The sequence below is a fragment of the Phaethon aethereus genome (assembly GCF_964289735.1).
Source record: "Phaethon aethereus genome assembly, chromosome: 7".
Lineage (NCBI taxonomy): Eukaryota > Metazoa > Chordata > Aves > Phaethontiformes > Phaethontidae > Phaethon > Phaethon aethereus.
Genome location: NC_138583.1, coordinates 27,496,905 through 27,510,725, shown reverse-complemented (window position 1 = coordinate 27,510,725; position 13,821 = coordinate 27,496,905). Strand labels below are relative to the sequence as shown.

Below are 13,821 nucleotides of genomic sequence, written 5' to 3'. Positions count from 1 at the left end.
TCACTTTTTTAATACTGTTTCAAGCTCGTTGCTGTAGACCTACGCTGTTCAGGAGGTGCAAGGAGAGCAGTGTGATGGGCCAGCCCCTCTGAGCTGGGGAGGATCAGTCCCTCTCGGGATGCAGGGCTCAGGTTTCAGTAACACAACGCTTCGTGCAGCCATGTACGTGTTCAGAAGAGCCAACTGGCTGGAGCTCTCGCAGTGACGCTTGGCTGACTTGGCAGCCGGGTTGATTCTGTCAAGTTACAGTATGGGAGTTAAGTCCAGCTTCAAATCCTCTCCCTTACCCGCTCGAGGAACTTGGAGGGGGGCGGGAAGAAGGGGGGAAGCTCTCTGGGGACTTTGTGTCATTATTGGCATGGAAACACTTTGTGATTATCAGCAGCAGGGTAGTGGCAAGGGGCTGATTATCTATCATGTCGTCAGCATAAATAATCAGTGGGCCCCTGAGCAGGGCTCCGCCTTTTGTAATGGCTCCACGTAATCACTGCATAACAGTTTAAAAGCAAGCAGAACAGAAAAACAGCTGGACTAATTTCTGACCCTAACTGATGTTGCCTTTTCTCCCCTCACTAGAAGAGAAATATGTCACTATCCAGCCGTACGCCAGCCAGGGGAAGGACGAGATTGGGTTCGAAAAAGGGGTCACCGTGGAGGTCATCCAAAAGAACCTGGAAGGATGGTGGTACATAAGGTAAAGAAGCTGTGCAGCCAGATTGCTGCAGATCCTGTGACAATGGGCTTTTCTGATCATTCACTTATTGTTAGCATTTAAATAATTCTGTAGCTGGGCAAAGAAGCCCAAATTGTTTATAATGCCTCTTGAAGAAATGTAAAGAAAAGGCTAAGACCATACAATGGTGATTAAAGTAACACTACAGTGTCTGCAAAAGCTGTGGACCATTCCAGTGGGGAAATTCCTGAACTTGTAGTTTTTTGGGGTTTTTTAATTCCTTCAAGTTAAAAGCCCATATCTGAGTTAAGATCTGTGAGACCTAACAAGGCTTTCTGTTGTGTGTAATTTTAATATGTTTCCAGTATAAGAGTTATTCTGCAACACATTTAAATCTATTTATAGCAATGCTGAAAGGCTGATTGTGATCTCTTGAGCTGTTTGGGGCAGGTTGTGCTATTTTCAGGGATATAAGAGATCAGTTTGCTGGCTATAGCCCTTTTCCAAACTTATTGACAGTTTCAACTAATTTGCCTGATTTCTGCCTGTCCACACTAGATATTCCTAATGTAGAGGGACTGGATTCCAAGGGCAGGCAAAGTTATCATCGTGTATCAAACTTTCTTATGTATTTGAAACAGTAGTCATAGAGGAGACTTGTGACTTAAGAATCCCCTTTTTAAATGCTTATGGGGAAAATGTAAGTTAGGTAATGTCTCAGTGATACAAGGTGTCGGGATGAGTACTTAATGGACTTTTCTCCATCTACGTTCATGCAGCACTGAGGTTTTAGTGATCTTTCATGATTCTGCCCCTTGGTTTTTATCTACATGTGAATCTAGCAGTTCTGTAACATCCCATTTCTCTTTAACAAGATGTGATACAACAGGTAGCTTAAAAACAGAGGCTTATCTCTCGGGCAGTGCAAAACATCTCTTTTTCCATTCAGCCTGTAATTATAGTGATTGTTTCTTCCCCTTTCACTCCCCAAGCCATAACTTGCTTTTGTTTGAATTCTGCTTGATTTATCAGCTATGAATGAGGACTATGAAAATGCTGACTGAAGCAATGTTGTTGTTTTTCTTGATGTCCCCTACTTAGAAAACTGATTTTTTTTTTTCCTCTGTCTAATGCTCCCATAGAGGGAATATGCTAATAAGATAGCAGTGGAGCCAGGAAGGCACTCTAGATAGGAAGAACTAAAAAATGCCTGGGTTTGGTCAGGTCACATTTTTTTCCTCCTTTAATCATTCACAGAAGTGGAATCCAAAGCTGCAGTTAGAGGAATCAAGAGCACATAGGTTTTCTGAGGGGAGAAACATTGCAAGGCCACTTTAGTTTATTTTGGTATTCTCCTTCTGAAATGCAGCCTTATTACTACTGTAGGTTCACCCTTTGCCTTAACAGTTCTACAATAAGCAGAATTTCTTTTTTTTTCCCCTTTTCCTCACACAGTCCTTTGGGCCAACCCAAGCCACACATTTTTCTGTAGAGCAGAAGTGCATTCTTGTGACAGTGACATTTTGCTGCAGTGGCTTAAATGGCTCTTCCATGGTCATCTACTGCAAGGAGAGTGGATGCCCCAGCCACCCCATGGTAGCTGAAGAAAGCAGCATGCCCTTGGTTTTTTTTGTAAAAGGCATTTTGAGTTGAGCAACCCCTGTTCTTGTTGAAATGTGGGTTAGGTGCTCCCCTTATGTGTGTGACGAGTGTGTTGGGTGTCAGCCATCATCCTCTTTGCTGCTCTTGAGCACTATGCTGCAGTCTTGCTGGAGGATTAAACTGTGCTTAGAAATGATTGGTTTTTTTCCACAGGCGACACTCTTGGAAATGTTGATGCTGTGATCCATCCCTACAAGCTGGTCTTTTGCAGCCTGGGTAGCTGATCTGCAATTTCTTGTGCTGTTTATTAGACTTAAACTGCTCTGAATACTGTTAGGTACCACTCAAAAAAGGATTCCTCTCTTGCACCAATGCGCTTTTGAGTACTGAGTGACTTAAAAGGAGCAACTTCTTCTCCTGCAGTGAATGTGAGGGGAGAGGGAGCAGGAAGAGACTGCAGTTGAATCCTCCTGCCTTGTTGCCTGCTGGACTGGGTTAGAGACACATGCACACATCAACATGTAGAAATAAAAACAAATCCAGCAACTTGCAAATGGAATCCACCTTAAAGACATTAGCTTGTTCCACCTTAAATATGTAATTTCCCCAAATTCCTGGCCATGTGCTGATCCTCATTTCCTGTCCTTCTTTTTCTTTTTTCTTTTTTTTTCTTTTTTTCTTTTCTTTTTCTTCCCCCCCTAGTTTGCTTCCCTCTGGAGTAATTCCAGTGCTTTGGAGCTGGAAAGCAGATGTGACTCTTGCAGTCAGACTCACAGAGGCACTTCTGACTTTCTTTTGACATTCCTATGGTTTGAATCCATTTTTTTCCTTCATGTAATATAAACAGAGAGGGTTTTTGAATCACTGAAGAACCAAATCACTGCACCTCATTCTGTGACCCTCCCAGTTCAGTGCTGTAGAAGCTAGAGGCAATATTGGTGTCTTCCTTTAGTTTGCCCTGTATGCATTATGACTTTTTAAAAAAATCATTGGGACTCCAGAGAAGTGAAAGGAAGGCTCTCACCTGGGATCCTCCTTACCGTTCTGCTGATTTCAGTGGATCTGTGTGCTTCCCGTTATGACCAAAGCTGGCATTAGCGTCCATTATTTAGATCTTGCTTTGTATCAGTTACTGTCACCTGGAGGTAATCTCGTGGTGTCCAAGTGGATTGCAGGCCAAGTAAGTAGCAATATACTAAGTAAAGCTTTTGCTATTTGCCTGCATCTTCATTTTTGTGGCTCATTCTGAGCCCTCAGCCCATGTGAATATAGTGCAATTGAGTGGTGGTAGTGGCACTGAAATGAGGAGGAATCTAGGGTGGGGTTTTAAATGTCTCCAGCAGGTTCTGAATGTAAATGAGGGAAGAATGCTTGTGATTCAACTCTTAGACGTGAAATGAAGTTCATTACCTGCTCAGCACTTCTCTGAAGCTGATTAAGAGTTGTCTTAGTTCTTTCACCTATAAAATGGGGAAATCAAGTGGTCTTCTAAGGTGATGTTTGCAAAGGCTTCAAAACTGCCAAGTTCAAGGACTAAGGTGAAAAATGTAAGCCTATTTGACTTACATAAGTAGCTTTTATTTGTGAAGTTGCACAAATAAACTGGCAGTTGCTGGCAGCTACTGCTCAGCATGAACTTCAGGCTGAATTTACTGACTCGCAGGAAGAAATAACCAGCACCAGCCTCTCTACTGAGGATATATTGCCCAGAGTTATTAACTGTCCAGCTATTGCTGCTACTATTCATTGGGAGAAACTATGTGAGATCAGAGGTGGCTGAAGCAGCGGGGTTATGTGGGCTGATCCAAATACGTACAGTTGGCAGGAGAACTAACGAGCCAGTACAGAACCTGCCTGTGGCTGCCTTTCTGATCTTAAATGTGTTAAGTCTCCCACAAACTAAGATGGATGTAAAGTGTTTTTTCTTGCTGATTTTGCACAATGAAGCTCTGTTGAAGGTAATCTTTGGAACTGGAGTGCTCAGTGCATTGGCCAGTGTGGCTTTCTCACAGACTGAGAGATGGTACTGAGAGATTCCTTGCCACAACATGGGACATGACACATATTGAGGCCTTTTTTTTCTTTTCTTTTTTTTGACTTGGTTTGAGGCTTATCAGAAAAGCCTCAAAGGGGACAGGATTGCATAGATGCAAATTGGATCTTGATGTAGTATTAATGGCTGGATGCTGTGTGTCTGTTGGAAGTCAAATCAAGTCATTACCATTTTTCTACTTCTTCTTAGTCTCCATGTGGCAAACAAAGCTCAGAGCTGTTGGGATGCTTTCCTTTGACACCAGAATCTTTGGAGAAACTTGTTGCTAAACTCTCTGAGCAGGGGAGAATCCCCTATCTTTGCCTTTATGTGTGACAGAAGGCAGGTATGTATGGAGAAGCAGCATCTCTGGTGTCCTGGCTGATGTAGATAGGAGGGAGGAAAAGGTAGGATTTGGGATAGGAAGGTCCTTGTGGTCACTGCTAGAAGTACAGCAATTGTATCTGCTTTTGTACAGGAAGACTAATGAAGAAGTCTAGGGAAGCAAACCTACACTGCATTTTCCTGTTCTCCCCATAAAGTCCCAGTGCCACTCTTGAGTGTCTGGATGTGGTGAATGAGCCCAGGGTGTGCTCTGGTGCAGAAATCTCCCTGCAAATCTCAGAATCCAAGCGCTGGCATGACAAAGTTACTCATCTGCCAGGGAGTGATTTGCTGATATTTCCTCCCCTCCCCATCTCCTTCCTCTACTGTCTAATGAGTCTCCATTTTCATTAAAGAGCCTTAGAGTCCTACTGTTTTAACCTTTGTGCTTCCTGCACATTTCCTGAGGACTGGGATTTTAATGGATCCTGCTTTCCCACTCACAGTTCAAGTGCCTGCTTTGGGTATCTTGAGAGAATAAAGAGAGAAGGGTTTCAGTGACTCACTCTGTAGCAAGTTAGGGTTTCATTAGGGAAAACAGAGTTCATCCACGTGATCCTCCCTGGAGTCTGATTGTAATCTGAAATCCCTGCTGAGGTGTTAGGAATGGCAGGAGTTAGAAAAATCATCTTCCCAAAAGCCCAGTTGTGGAAGAATGACTTCAGTTTGAAGTGTAGCCTGAGCAGCTGAGGCTGGTGCTCCGGGAACACGTACTGGATTCAGGTGTCTGTTCAGATTTCCCAGTTTATTTCTTCAAATAGCCTCTAGGATGTTCAGGAAAACGAGTCTTCATCAAAGCCATTTTTCTTCAGTCAAATTGTTTCTTGACCTTGTAGTGCTTAAACCACTCTGCAGTGGTTTAAGAGTCCCATATTCTCCATAAGAGAAGCTGATCATACAGGACTGGGAGTTATGGGAGGAGGGGCAGTGTTCGTTACTATAATTGCAAGAGGGGAGGCTTGCACAGCGGCCTTATAAACTGCAGGCGCAGGGGCTCTGTACACCCTTATTTTAGTCCTTTTCCGTTTTGAGTTGCCACTAGGAACTATTAAAACTTTTAAAATATTTTACTCACTAGTTTGATTTTTTTTGCTGTATGAAAAAATGCTGAGTTTACCTAGTACTGTCTAAATGCGGCAGAAAACAAACCGGTGAAGCTCTTTACCTTGTGAGTAGCTGTATTTCTTATCCAGAGAGACTCCTTCCTTAGGATAAGTGCCTTTTAACAGCAGTTCACAGTTCACTGCTAGCTCAGCTGACTTTGAGATGTCTAATCAATAGGTAATAAATGAATATGGACCACAAAAGCTTACCTGAGAACCACAAATTTTGTTTTATGTTATCATCCATCACTTTTGCCTTGGCTATTAGACCTGAAATGCATGAGAAGGCTGTGTTTGATTTCATGATGTTTCCTTTTGCATCTGCAGGTATCTAGGCAAAGAGGGCTGGGCCCCAGCTTCATATCTGAAGAAGGCTAAAGATGATCTTCCGTCTAGGAAAAAGAATTTAACTGGGCCAGTGGAAATCATAGGAAACATCATGGAGATCAGTAACCTGCTGAACAAGAAATCCTCCACTGACAAGGAAACTCAAGCAGAAAACGAGACGGCAGAAACCCATATCACCAAGAAGGAAATCAGTTTGCCCATCCTGTGCAATGACTCTAATGGCAATGCCATGATGACCCCAGACAAGCAGGCTTCCAAACTGGCCCAGGGATCCCCAGCCATAGCAAGGATAGCACCACAAAGAGCTCAAATAAGTAAGGCAGTAAAGTAGTCTGGCTTCCACTGGCTTGCAGTGAACTCTTGTTTTCTACCTTTCAGGACTGGCGTTGCCTGTCAGCTAAGGTCCCTTAGTCCCTATAAGGACTTGGCCTTATAGCCAAATCTACATGAGCAGATCTTTGCATTGTCTGTAGATCTGCAGGGACTCCAAGACACGGCCCTTCATTACAAGTGATAAAATTTAACTTTGCTTTGTACAAGGGCTGACTGGTTCTTCTTTACCTTAGCCAATATGCTTTTACTTTTTTTTTTTCTTCTACCTAGAGAAGATTTTTTCCTTTGAACACTCTAAAATGTGCCCCCCACCCCCAGTAATGCAGATGATGTGACGGTGTGTTAAACACAAGGAGCCCACCTATGTCTTCTCTTGCATTTGTTCTGCTGTTTTCCTGGCAGCAGGTTGCTATGGTGTTTTTCCTACTTCATCTGCAAAATGCAGATGCTAACACTAGTCTGTGCAAGGAATGGCAAGATAATATGACAGAGGATAGTGTGAGTGTTATTAATTTAGTGGATTTTTTTTTTTTTACTGCTGGGGGGAAAACTAGATATTAGGCCAATTCTTTGCTGGCCAGTCTCCATCGGAGTGGTCAGTTCCAGCAGAAAATACAATCCACTACTTTCTGGCGTGATTTCCTCTTAAATTTGCTGGCTTAGCTGAGGTGAATAGCTAAGCTATCTTGGTATTTCTAACATACCCTCATAGTTTCCTATCTTGTTTCATAGAGAAGCCTTAAATATCGCAAATACTGACTGCTACTATTCTCAAACTGTGTAAAAGCGGAGAGCTGCTGAAGAATATGTTTAGCAGTACTTACAAAGTTAAGTAAACTCTCCCCTCTCCCTTTTCCTGCTCAGGTTCTCCAAATCTAAGAACAAGGCCACCCCCACGAAGAGAATCCAGTCTGGTTTGTATTGTTTTATGGTATATGTTAGCAGTGGGGGTAGGTGTGCGGGTGCTTTAGGAGACTTCCTACAACTGTACAAGGTGCGGGGGTATCTGAGAGATCCTTTATTTGCATACCTCTTCATTTTATTGTTTAAGTACTGAGCAGACCTCTGGACATCCTAATGTTGATTGGGGATCTCTGTTTTTCAAAATGTTGCCCCAACTAAGCAGGTATTGAACTGAAGGGAGAACATCCTAAAGCTACTATGCTCTTTGCATGAATATTAAAGCCTATTTGGCTGACTTGGGAGGTTTAAAAGTTCCTCTGGGCGTCTTTAGCCCACACTGGATCTTTTGACCTTCTCTTGTCTTTAACAACTGGGAACGTCTCCTCTCCTTCCATTGCTACCATCTTTGAGGCGGCTAAGCTTCACTCTTGTGTATATTTAAAGCGACTTGAGATCTTATGTGCTAGAGGAATGAGACCTCCTATGATTGTTTGTCCTCAAAACTAGAATTCTGGAAGTTTGGACCAATTTGAGATTAGGACTCTCATCTTCAGATGGGAACTACTCAGTAATCTATTTGCACAAAAGTCACGCTAATAACTTGTTTATTAGGCAATACATAGTGTTCCATCTTTGCTGTGCCCATTATGAGCAGTATGTGACTTGTAGTTTTTCTGTGTCATCTGAGATGCCCCTTAACAAAATAGATTAATAGCATATTCGCATTTTCTTCTTATTTCTCTTTGCATTATTTTCAGTTGGACTTTGTTTTAGCAAAACTTTATACTTAATCCCATGCTAAAAATAACAATGATAATATATGTGAAACCCTTAACATGTCTGCTGTTTCAAATTATCTTCATTTAATCCAAACCATCGTATTATCTGAAGACATTTTATTAACGCTGCACTTCTGTATTTCAGCATTTATAGTGCAGAAACATCCCATTATAACTTTGTTAGACATGGTTCCTAAGGTGCAGTGATGCATTCTCTGTGAAATGCCACATGCTGTGCCTGATGAAACATGGATTGTTAGTTACAAGAAGTATATCTTAGAAATGGTAGAGCGTGTGAATAAAGCACAGTATGCCATTTGTCTCTCTCCCATTAATGGCTTAGCATCATTTTGTGTCTTTGGCTGTCCTGTGTCTGTCTGTGGCAGGTCTGACCTGTGTTCAAGAGATTCTGACATACTGTAATTCTTGTCTTAAAACCATAAGCAGTGATGAGCAGAAGCTGTGAAGCTTCACCATCATCTAATCATTCTGTAGAGGAGCAATGTGCTAATCTGAAAAGCTTTTGATATTGAAATTCTTGAAAGGACTCTTATCCCATTTATCACCTTAAAAATAATTGTAACAAACTCTAAAATGTGACAGCTCAGTGTAAAGGCATATAGCTTTTAGAAGAGTCTGGTATGCTGCCAGAATGGCTGTAAATAGCGGTGTCCTGCTTCTCATGGAGCTTCTGTGCATTTTAACTGCAGGTTCTGTTGTGATTGAGTAGAGGTTTTGCGCCTCTGTTGTGGGGAGGAACTGGAATCTTCTCATCCTATAGTAAAGTCCTTCTGTTTTACTATCACTTTAGATGAGCAAAGCTCTTCATAGGGGTATATGATATTGTCCTTGTTTCTTCGTATAAGAGATGCCCATTCACTCATATCACTGACTATTTCAGATTGTTTAAAAATCCAGCAGCAGATTAAGAGCAATAATTCATTAGGATTACATTTTAAGGTAGTATATTTGACGATAGGCAGAATCTATCACAGACCTGTTGTGATGCAGTTTTCTGCCGTTGTGGCAAGCCATCCAGAACTGAGTTTTTCTGGACAAAATCTCAGAGTAAATGGGCTCTTGTTACTGTTACTGGAATGGCAGCTCACGCTTTATGGCCCATCAGTAAAATGTTTTACTGTTCAGGTAAAGATTATCACAGTTTTAATAGCTGGTGAAGGCGACATGAACAGTGTGTATTTTGAAAGGCTTCTCTCTTGTGGCCCATCTAAACACATCAGCTTCCACTCTGGAGAACTGGGAAATTATCATTAGGAAGTAGCACAGGAAGAAGGAAGAGTTTTAGTGAATAAAGGCAGATATTTTTTCATACTGCTGTTCAGCCCACTGTTTCTTTGATTTAATTGGACAAAACTTCCTATTTGCTGTAGGGTTTTCAGTTGCCCAAACCACCAGAGCCACCCTCCGTGGAAGTGGAATACTACACCATTGCAGAGTTCCAGTCGTGTATCTCTGATGGCATAAGCTTTCGTGGAGGACAAAAAGCAGAGGTGAGTCTTAACAGTGCAGCTGAAAAAACTGTAATACTTGACTGTTGAAGGGGAAGGAGTGAAAGCAATTAGTTGAGATTTTTGTATAAGTAACATGTTCCTTGTCATCTCCTAGGTTATAGAAAAGAATTCTGGCGGCTGGTGGTACGTGCAGATTGGAGAGAAGGAAGGATGGGCTCCAGCATCTTATATTGACAAGAGAAAGAAGCCAAATTTAAACAGAAGAACCAGTACTTTAACACGCCCAAAAGTTCCTCCTCCAGCACCTCCCAGTAAACCAAAAGACTCTGAAGAAGGAACAACTCCTGGAACGGTTTCTTCAGGAGATACCCAGGACTCTCCCCACAAGCTCAAATACGAAGAACCTGAGTATGATGTGCCTGCCTTTGGCTATGACTCTGAGTGTGAAGTGAGTGAAAGTCATCATGAAGAGGGCACTCCTGAAAAACGACTGTTTCAGCCCCTCAAGCCCTCTCCTGTGTCATCACTTCAGAAAGCAAAGTTCAAGGTAGGAGAGTCTTCAGAAGATGTTGCTCACGAAGAAGAGACCATCTATGAGAACGAGGGATTCAGGCGTTATGTGGAAGATGCGTTGTCCAATAAGGAATCTAGCGGAGACTCTGATTCTCAGAAAAGCTCCTCTCTCTCCTTGGTCCGAAGGAATTCTCCATGTTCCAGCTCTCATAAATCATCACTTGTGAAGCTCAAGACGGACAAAAACATCCAGCCCGATCTTGGAAAATGTCACTATTCCAGGAGCGAGGAGACAAAGCCAAGGTCAGCTTCAGATGTTGGCTTACGTAGCATGCCAAGAACAGGCATGAAGAAAGAGCCTGGGCAGAGTCCTTCCATTAGAGCAAAGCCAATTGTTAGGCCCAAACCCTTCTTGAACAAGGCAGATTCTCAGAGCCAAGAAAAGATGGATATTAGCACTTTAAGGCGTCAGCTGAGGCCAACTGGGCAACTCAGAGGTGGACTTAAAGGTTCAAGAAGTGAAGAGTCTGAGAGTCCCCCCCCCACAGCTTCTGACAGCCAAGACGATCCTGTTAGGAGGAGCTCGGCTGATATCATTACAGCTCCTTCCCGTGGCATTTTCTGCTCTAGCCATCCAGCCAAAACTGAGCAAGAAAATTACTCCAGATGCTTCTATGTGACCACTGACTCATACCAAAAGGTACAGGATTCTGAAATTTGCTTCCCAGCAGGGGTAGAAGTGGAAGTGCTGGAAAAGCAAGCCAGTGGATGGTGGTACCTGAAATATGGAGACATGGAAGGCTGGGCTCCTTCCCATTATTTGGCTCTCCCTGATAACCAGCGAGAAACTACATCAGGAGAGACTGATGCCTCAGTTGCCAGGAACAGGAAGAATGAAAACAAGTCAAACAGTTTAGAGAAAATAGAGAAGAGGGTTCAGGCTTTGAACACCATCAACCAGAGCAAACGTGCGACACCACCCATCCCAAGCAAACCTCCTGGTGGTTTTTCAAAAACATCAGGGCCAGTCAAAATGAGGAATGGTGTGAGGCAACTTGCTGTCCGGCCACAGTCAGTGTTTGTGTCTCCACCACCAAAGGAAAACAACCTGTCGTGCTCCCTGCGCAGAAATGAGTCTTTAACAACGACAGATCACCTTAGGACCGTCCGTCGGAATTCCTCCTTCAGCAATGCACGGTCACAGCCTGGTGACACAAAGGGAAAGCAGCCTGAGTGGTCAGGTACAGAGGGCTCAGAGACCACCTCCAACCTCCCCATCCAGAAGAATGGGATTCCTGTATCCACAGTCAGGCCAAAGCCCATTGAGAAATCGCAGTTCATCCACAACAATCTCAAGGACATCTATGTTTCCATAGCTGACTATGAAGGGGATGAAGAGACTGCAGGGTTTCAGGAAGGTGTCTGCATGGAAGTCCTCGAAAGGAACCCAAATGGCTGGTGGTACTGCCAGATCATGAATGGTGTGAAGCCATTCAAAGGCTGGGTACCCTCAAATTACTTGGAGAAAAAGAACTAATATTGCAATATCTTTAACCTCCCTAATTTATACTGTTCCTGCTGTGTACATGTGGAAAAAACAATTGCTACACAAAAAGATGTTTCCCTGTGCTCCAGTTTGTATAAAGGGACAAAGGAGTCTATGCTGAGGACAAATCTGCCGTGTTCTGGAGAGGTTTGTGGGGTTAATGTGTCGTAAGCAACTATGAGGAAGATGCAGCATAGTCAAATGCCTTTTTGTGAAGTTGTTAATAATCTTGTATGTGTAACAGGGTATGACATCCCATCTTTCCCGTTATTGATAGGAAACCAAATGTGTGCCTTTTGTGAGAGAGAAATACACATGCATCTACTTGAGGAGTTTTGTGCCAAACTCTGTTTTCCAATCTTGGCTCCCTTTCTCCTCATTCTTGTCTGTACATGGAATACCCAAGAGTTTTGGATGCGTTTCCACAACAAGCGAGTGGGAGTTTCTGAAACACAGAGAGACTCTAATCCTTTAGAGATGTTCACTTTTTTTACTGTTCTCAAGAGTTGGTTGGTCCAGAGTTGGAGCCTTTTCATCACAGAGAGATTTGGTCTCTGACTTCAGCTGTGTTTTCTTGTTACTGCTAACTCACCGGAAAAGGCAATCAGGTGGTGTTGGTTGGAGGGGTTTTGTTTCCTTTTGTTCTGTCTTGTTCTTTGAGTTGGGATTTCAGGTGTTCTAGGGCAGCGATGCCTACTGGTGCTTATAAAAACAAACCTACAAACCCCATGCTTAAGCACATCGATGACTTTGTAGGCTCTGGATTTGGTTCTGTGCCTGACTCCTGCCAGGTGATCCTGGTTGGTTCTCTTCCCAGAGTTGGGTTTCTCAAAACTTGTCATAATATCGAAATGTACAAAATTCCCTTAAGACACTGAAGACAAATCTGTCAAATGTGTTACTTCTGGTTTTGCGATCTGGTCCGAATCCAAGCATGCTGACTGCTGGCAGGGCCCACCAAGGTATTAGTTAGAAATAGGTGTAACCTTCTACAACATCAGTGTTTACAATGAGGGGAAAAAAAAAAGCCATCAAACTCAGTCTGCACATCCTTAATTTGTATATTTTGGGGGAATTGTTTTTCTGTGTGGTTTTGTTTCTCTTTTCTGTGCATTCTGGGTTTACTCTTTTTTTTTGTCTTGTTTTACCAGAAGAGACTGAAAACTGAAGTAGAAGCCAAATGTGTGTTTCTGTTCCCACTTGAATCCAAAAAGTACATTTGTTCTGGAAAGTGTGCCTGGGCTTCTCAGGCTCAGAGATTTAATATCAACGCAATTAGGTCTACAATGCATCTGTCCAGGAAGCTGCCTCTTCTAGTTCCATTTCTATTTGCCTTTCTTAACTCATGCTTTGAAACGTGGCACACGGTGGGGGGAGTGTGGTGGGAAATGGGAGAGGCATCCATTGGAATAGGCTTGGAATATGGAATTATTCTGGAGGTAGCCAACTCTTGTACTGTAAATGTCATTGGCTAGATCCCTACTGTACTTGAGGAAGTCATGCTTTTTTTTTCTTTTTTAGATGGCCTTGTTAATCACTCAAGATCAATATCTAGCTCCTTTTAAATAATAGGCAGCGTTGTAAATCTGTTTTAAGGGGGAAGGGGCAGACCATTTCACTACTGGCTTACACAAAATGATACATGCCCTTTTTTCCACCAGAGCTTCGTACTGATTTGGCTTGGAAGGTAAAAGTTATAAAGACTTCAAAATAGCTGGGATCAAGGTGCTGAGTAAAATAGCACAATATCGTGTGTTACTGGGGATGTTTCTCTGCCAAAAAAATTACACAGTTTATATGTTGTTCTTGGGTTTGTTTTTTTTTGTTGTTTGGGGTTATTAATTTCCATGGTAATATTGAGAAGAGTTGCTTGCAGCTAACCTGACTGATGTCCTTTTGGTAGCTGGAACAACATCCAGGGGCCACAACTGGCTACGAACAGTGCTGTGGTTCAAGCAGCTCTCTGCATCCAAGTGGGGAGGGAGGGTGTTTGGTTGGGATCCCTTTAAATTGTGGCAGAAGGAGGTATATCTGCACAACAGCTCGTATCACGGTGTGCAGGGTCCTCTTTGTACCTTAATGTCTTACCACATAATATATATGTATGCATCCAGTCAGCTAAAGTCAGCTATA

General features: G+C 42.7%; 1 protein-coding gene across 2 annotated transcripts in view; it reads left to right on the top strand.

Annotated features, from left to right (window-relative positions):
* SH3PXD2A (SH3 and PX domains 2A) overlaps positions 1-11,679 on the top strand; it is a gene marked incomplete at both ends in the record, with an annotated part of 258,277 nt that extends 246,598 nt beyond the window's left edge. For both annotated transcript variants that reach the window (XM_082002289.1, XM_082002288.1), the window contains 5 exons: positions 577-694; positions 6,122-6,456; positions 7,340-7,389; positions 9,549-9,668; positions 9,784-11,679. In XM_082002289.1, coding sequence (XP_081858415.1) covers positions 577-694; positions 6,122-6,456; positions 7,340-7,389; positions 9,549-9,668; positions 9,784-11,679 — 2,519 coding nt within the window. The remainder of the gene's footprint in view (positions 1-576; positions 695-6,121; positions 6,457-7,339; positions 7,390-9,548; positions 9,669-9,783) is intronic.
* Between the last annotated feature and the right edge of the window lie 2,142 nt (positions 11,680-13,821).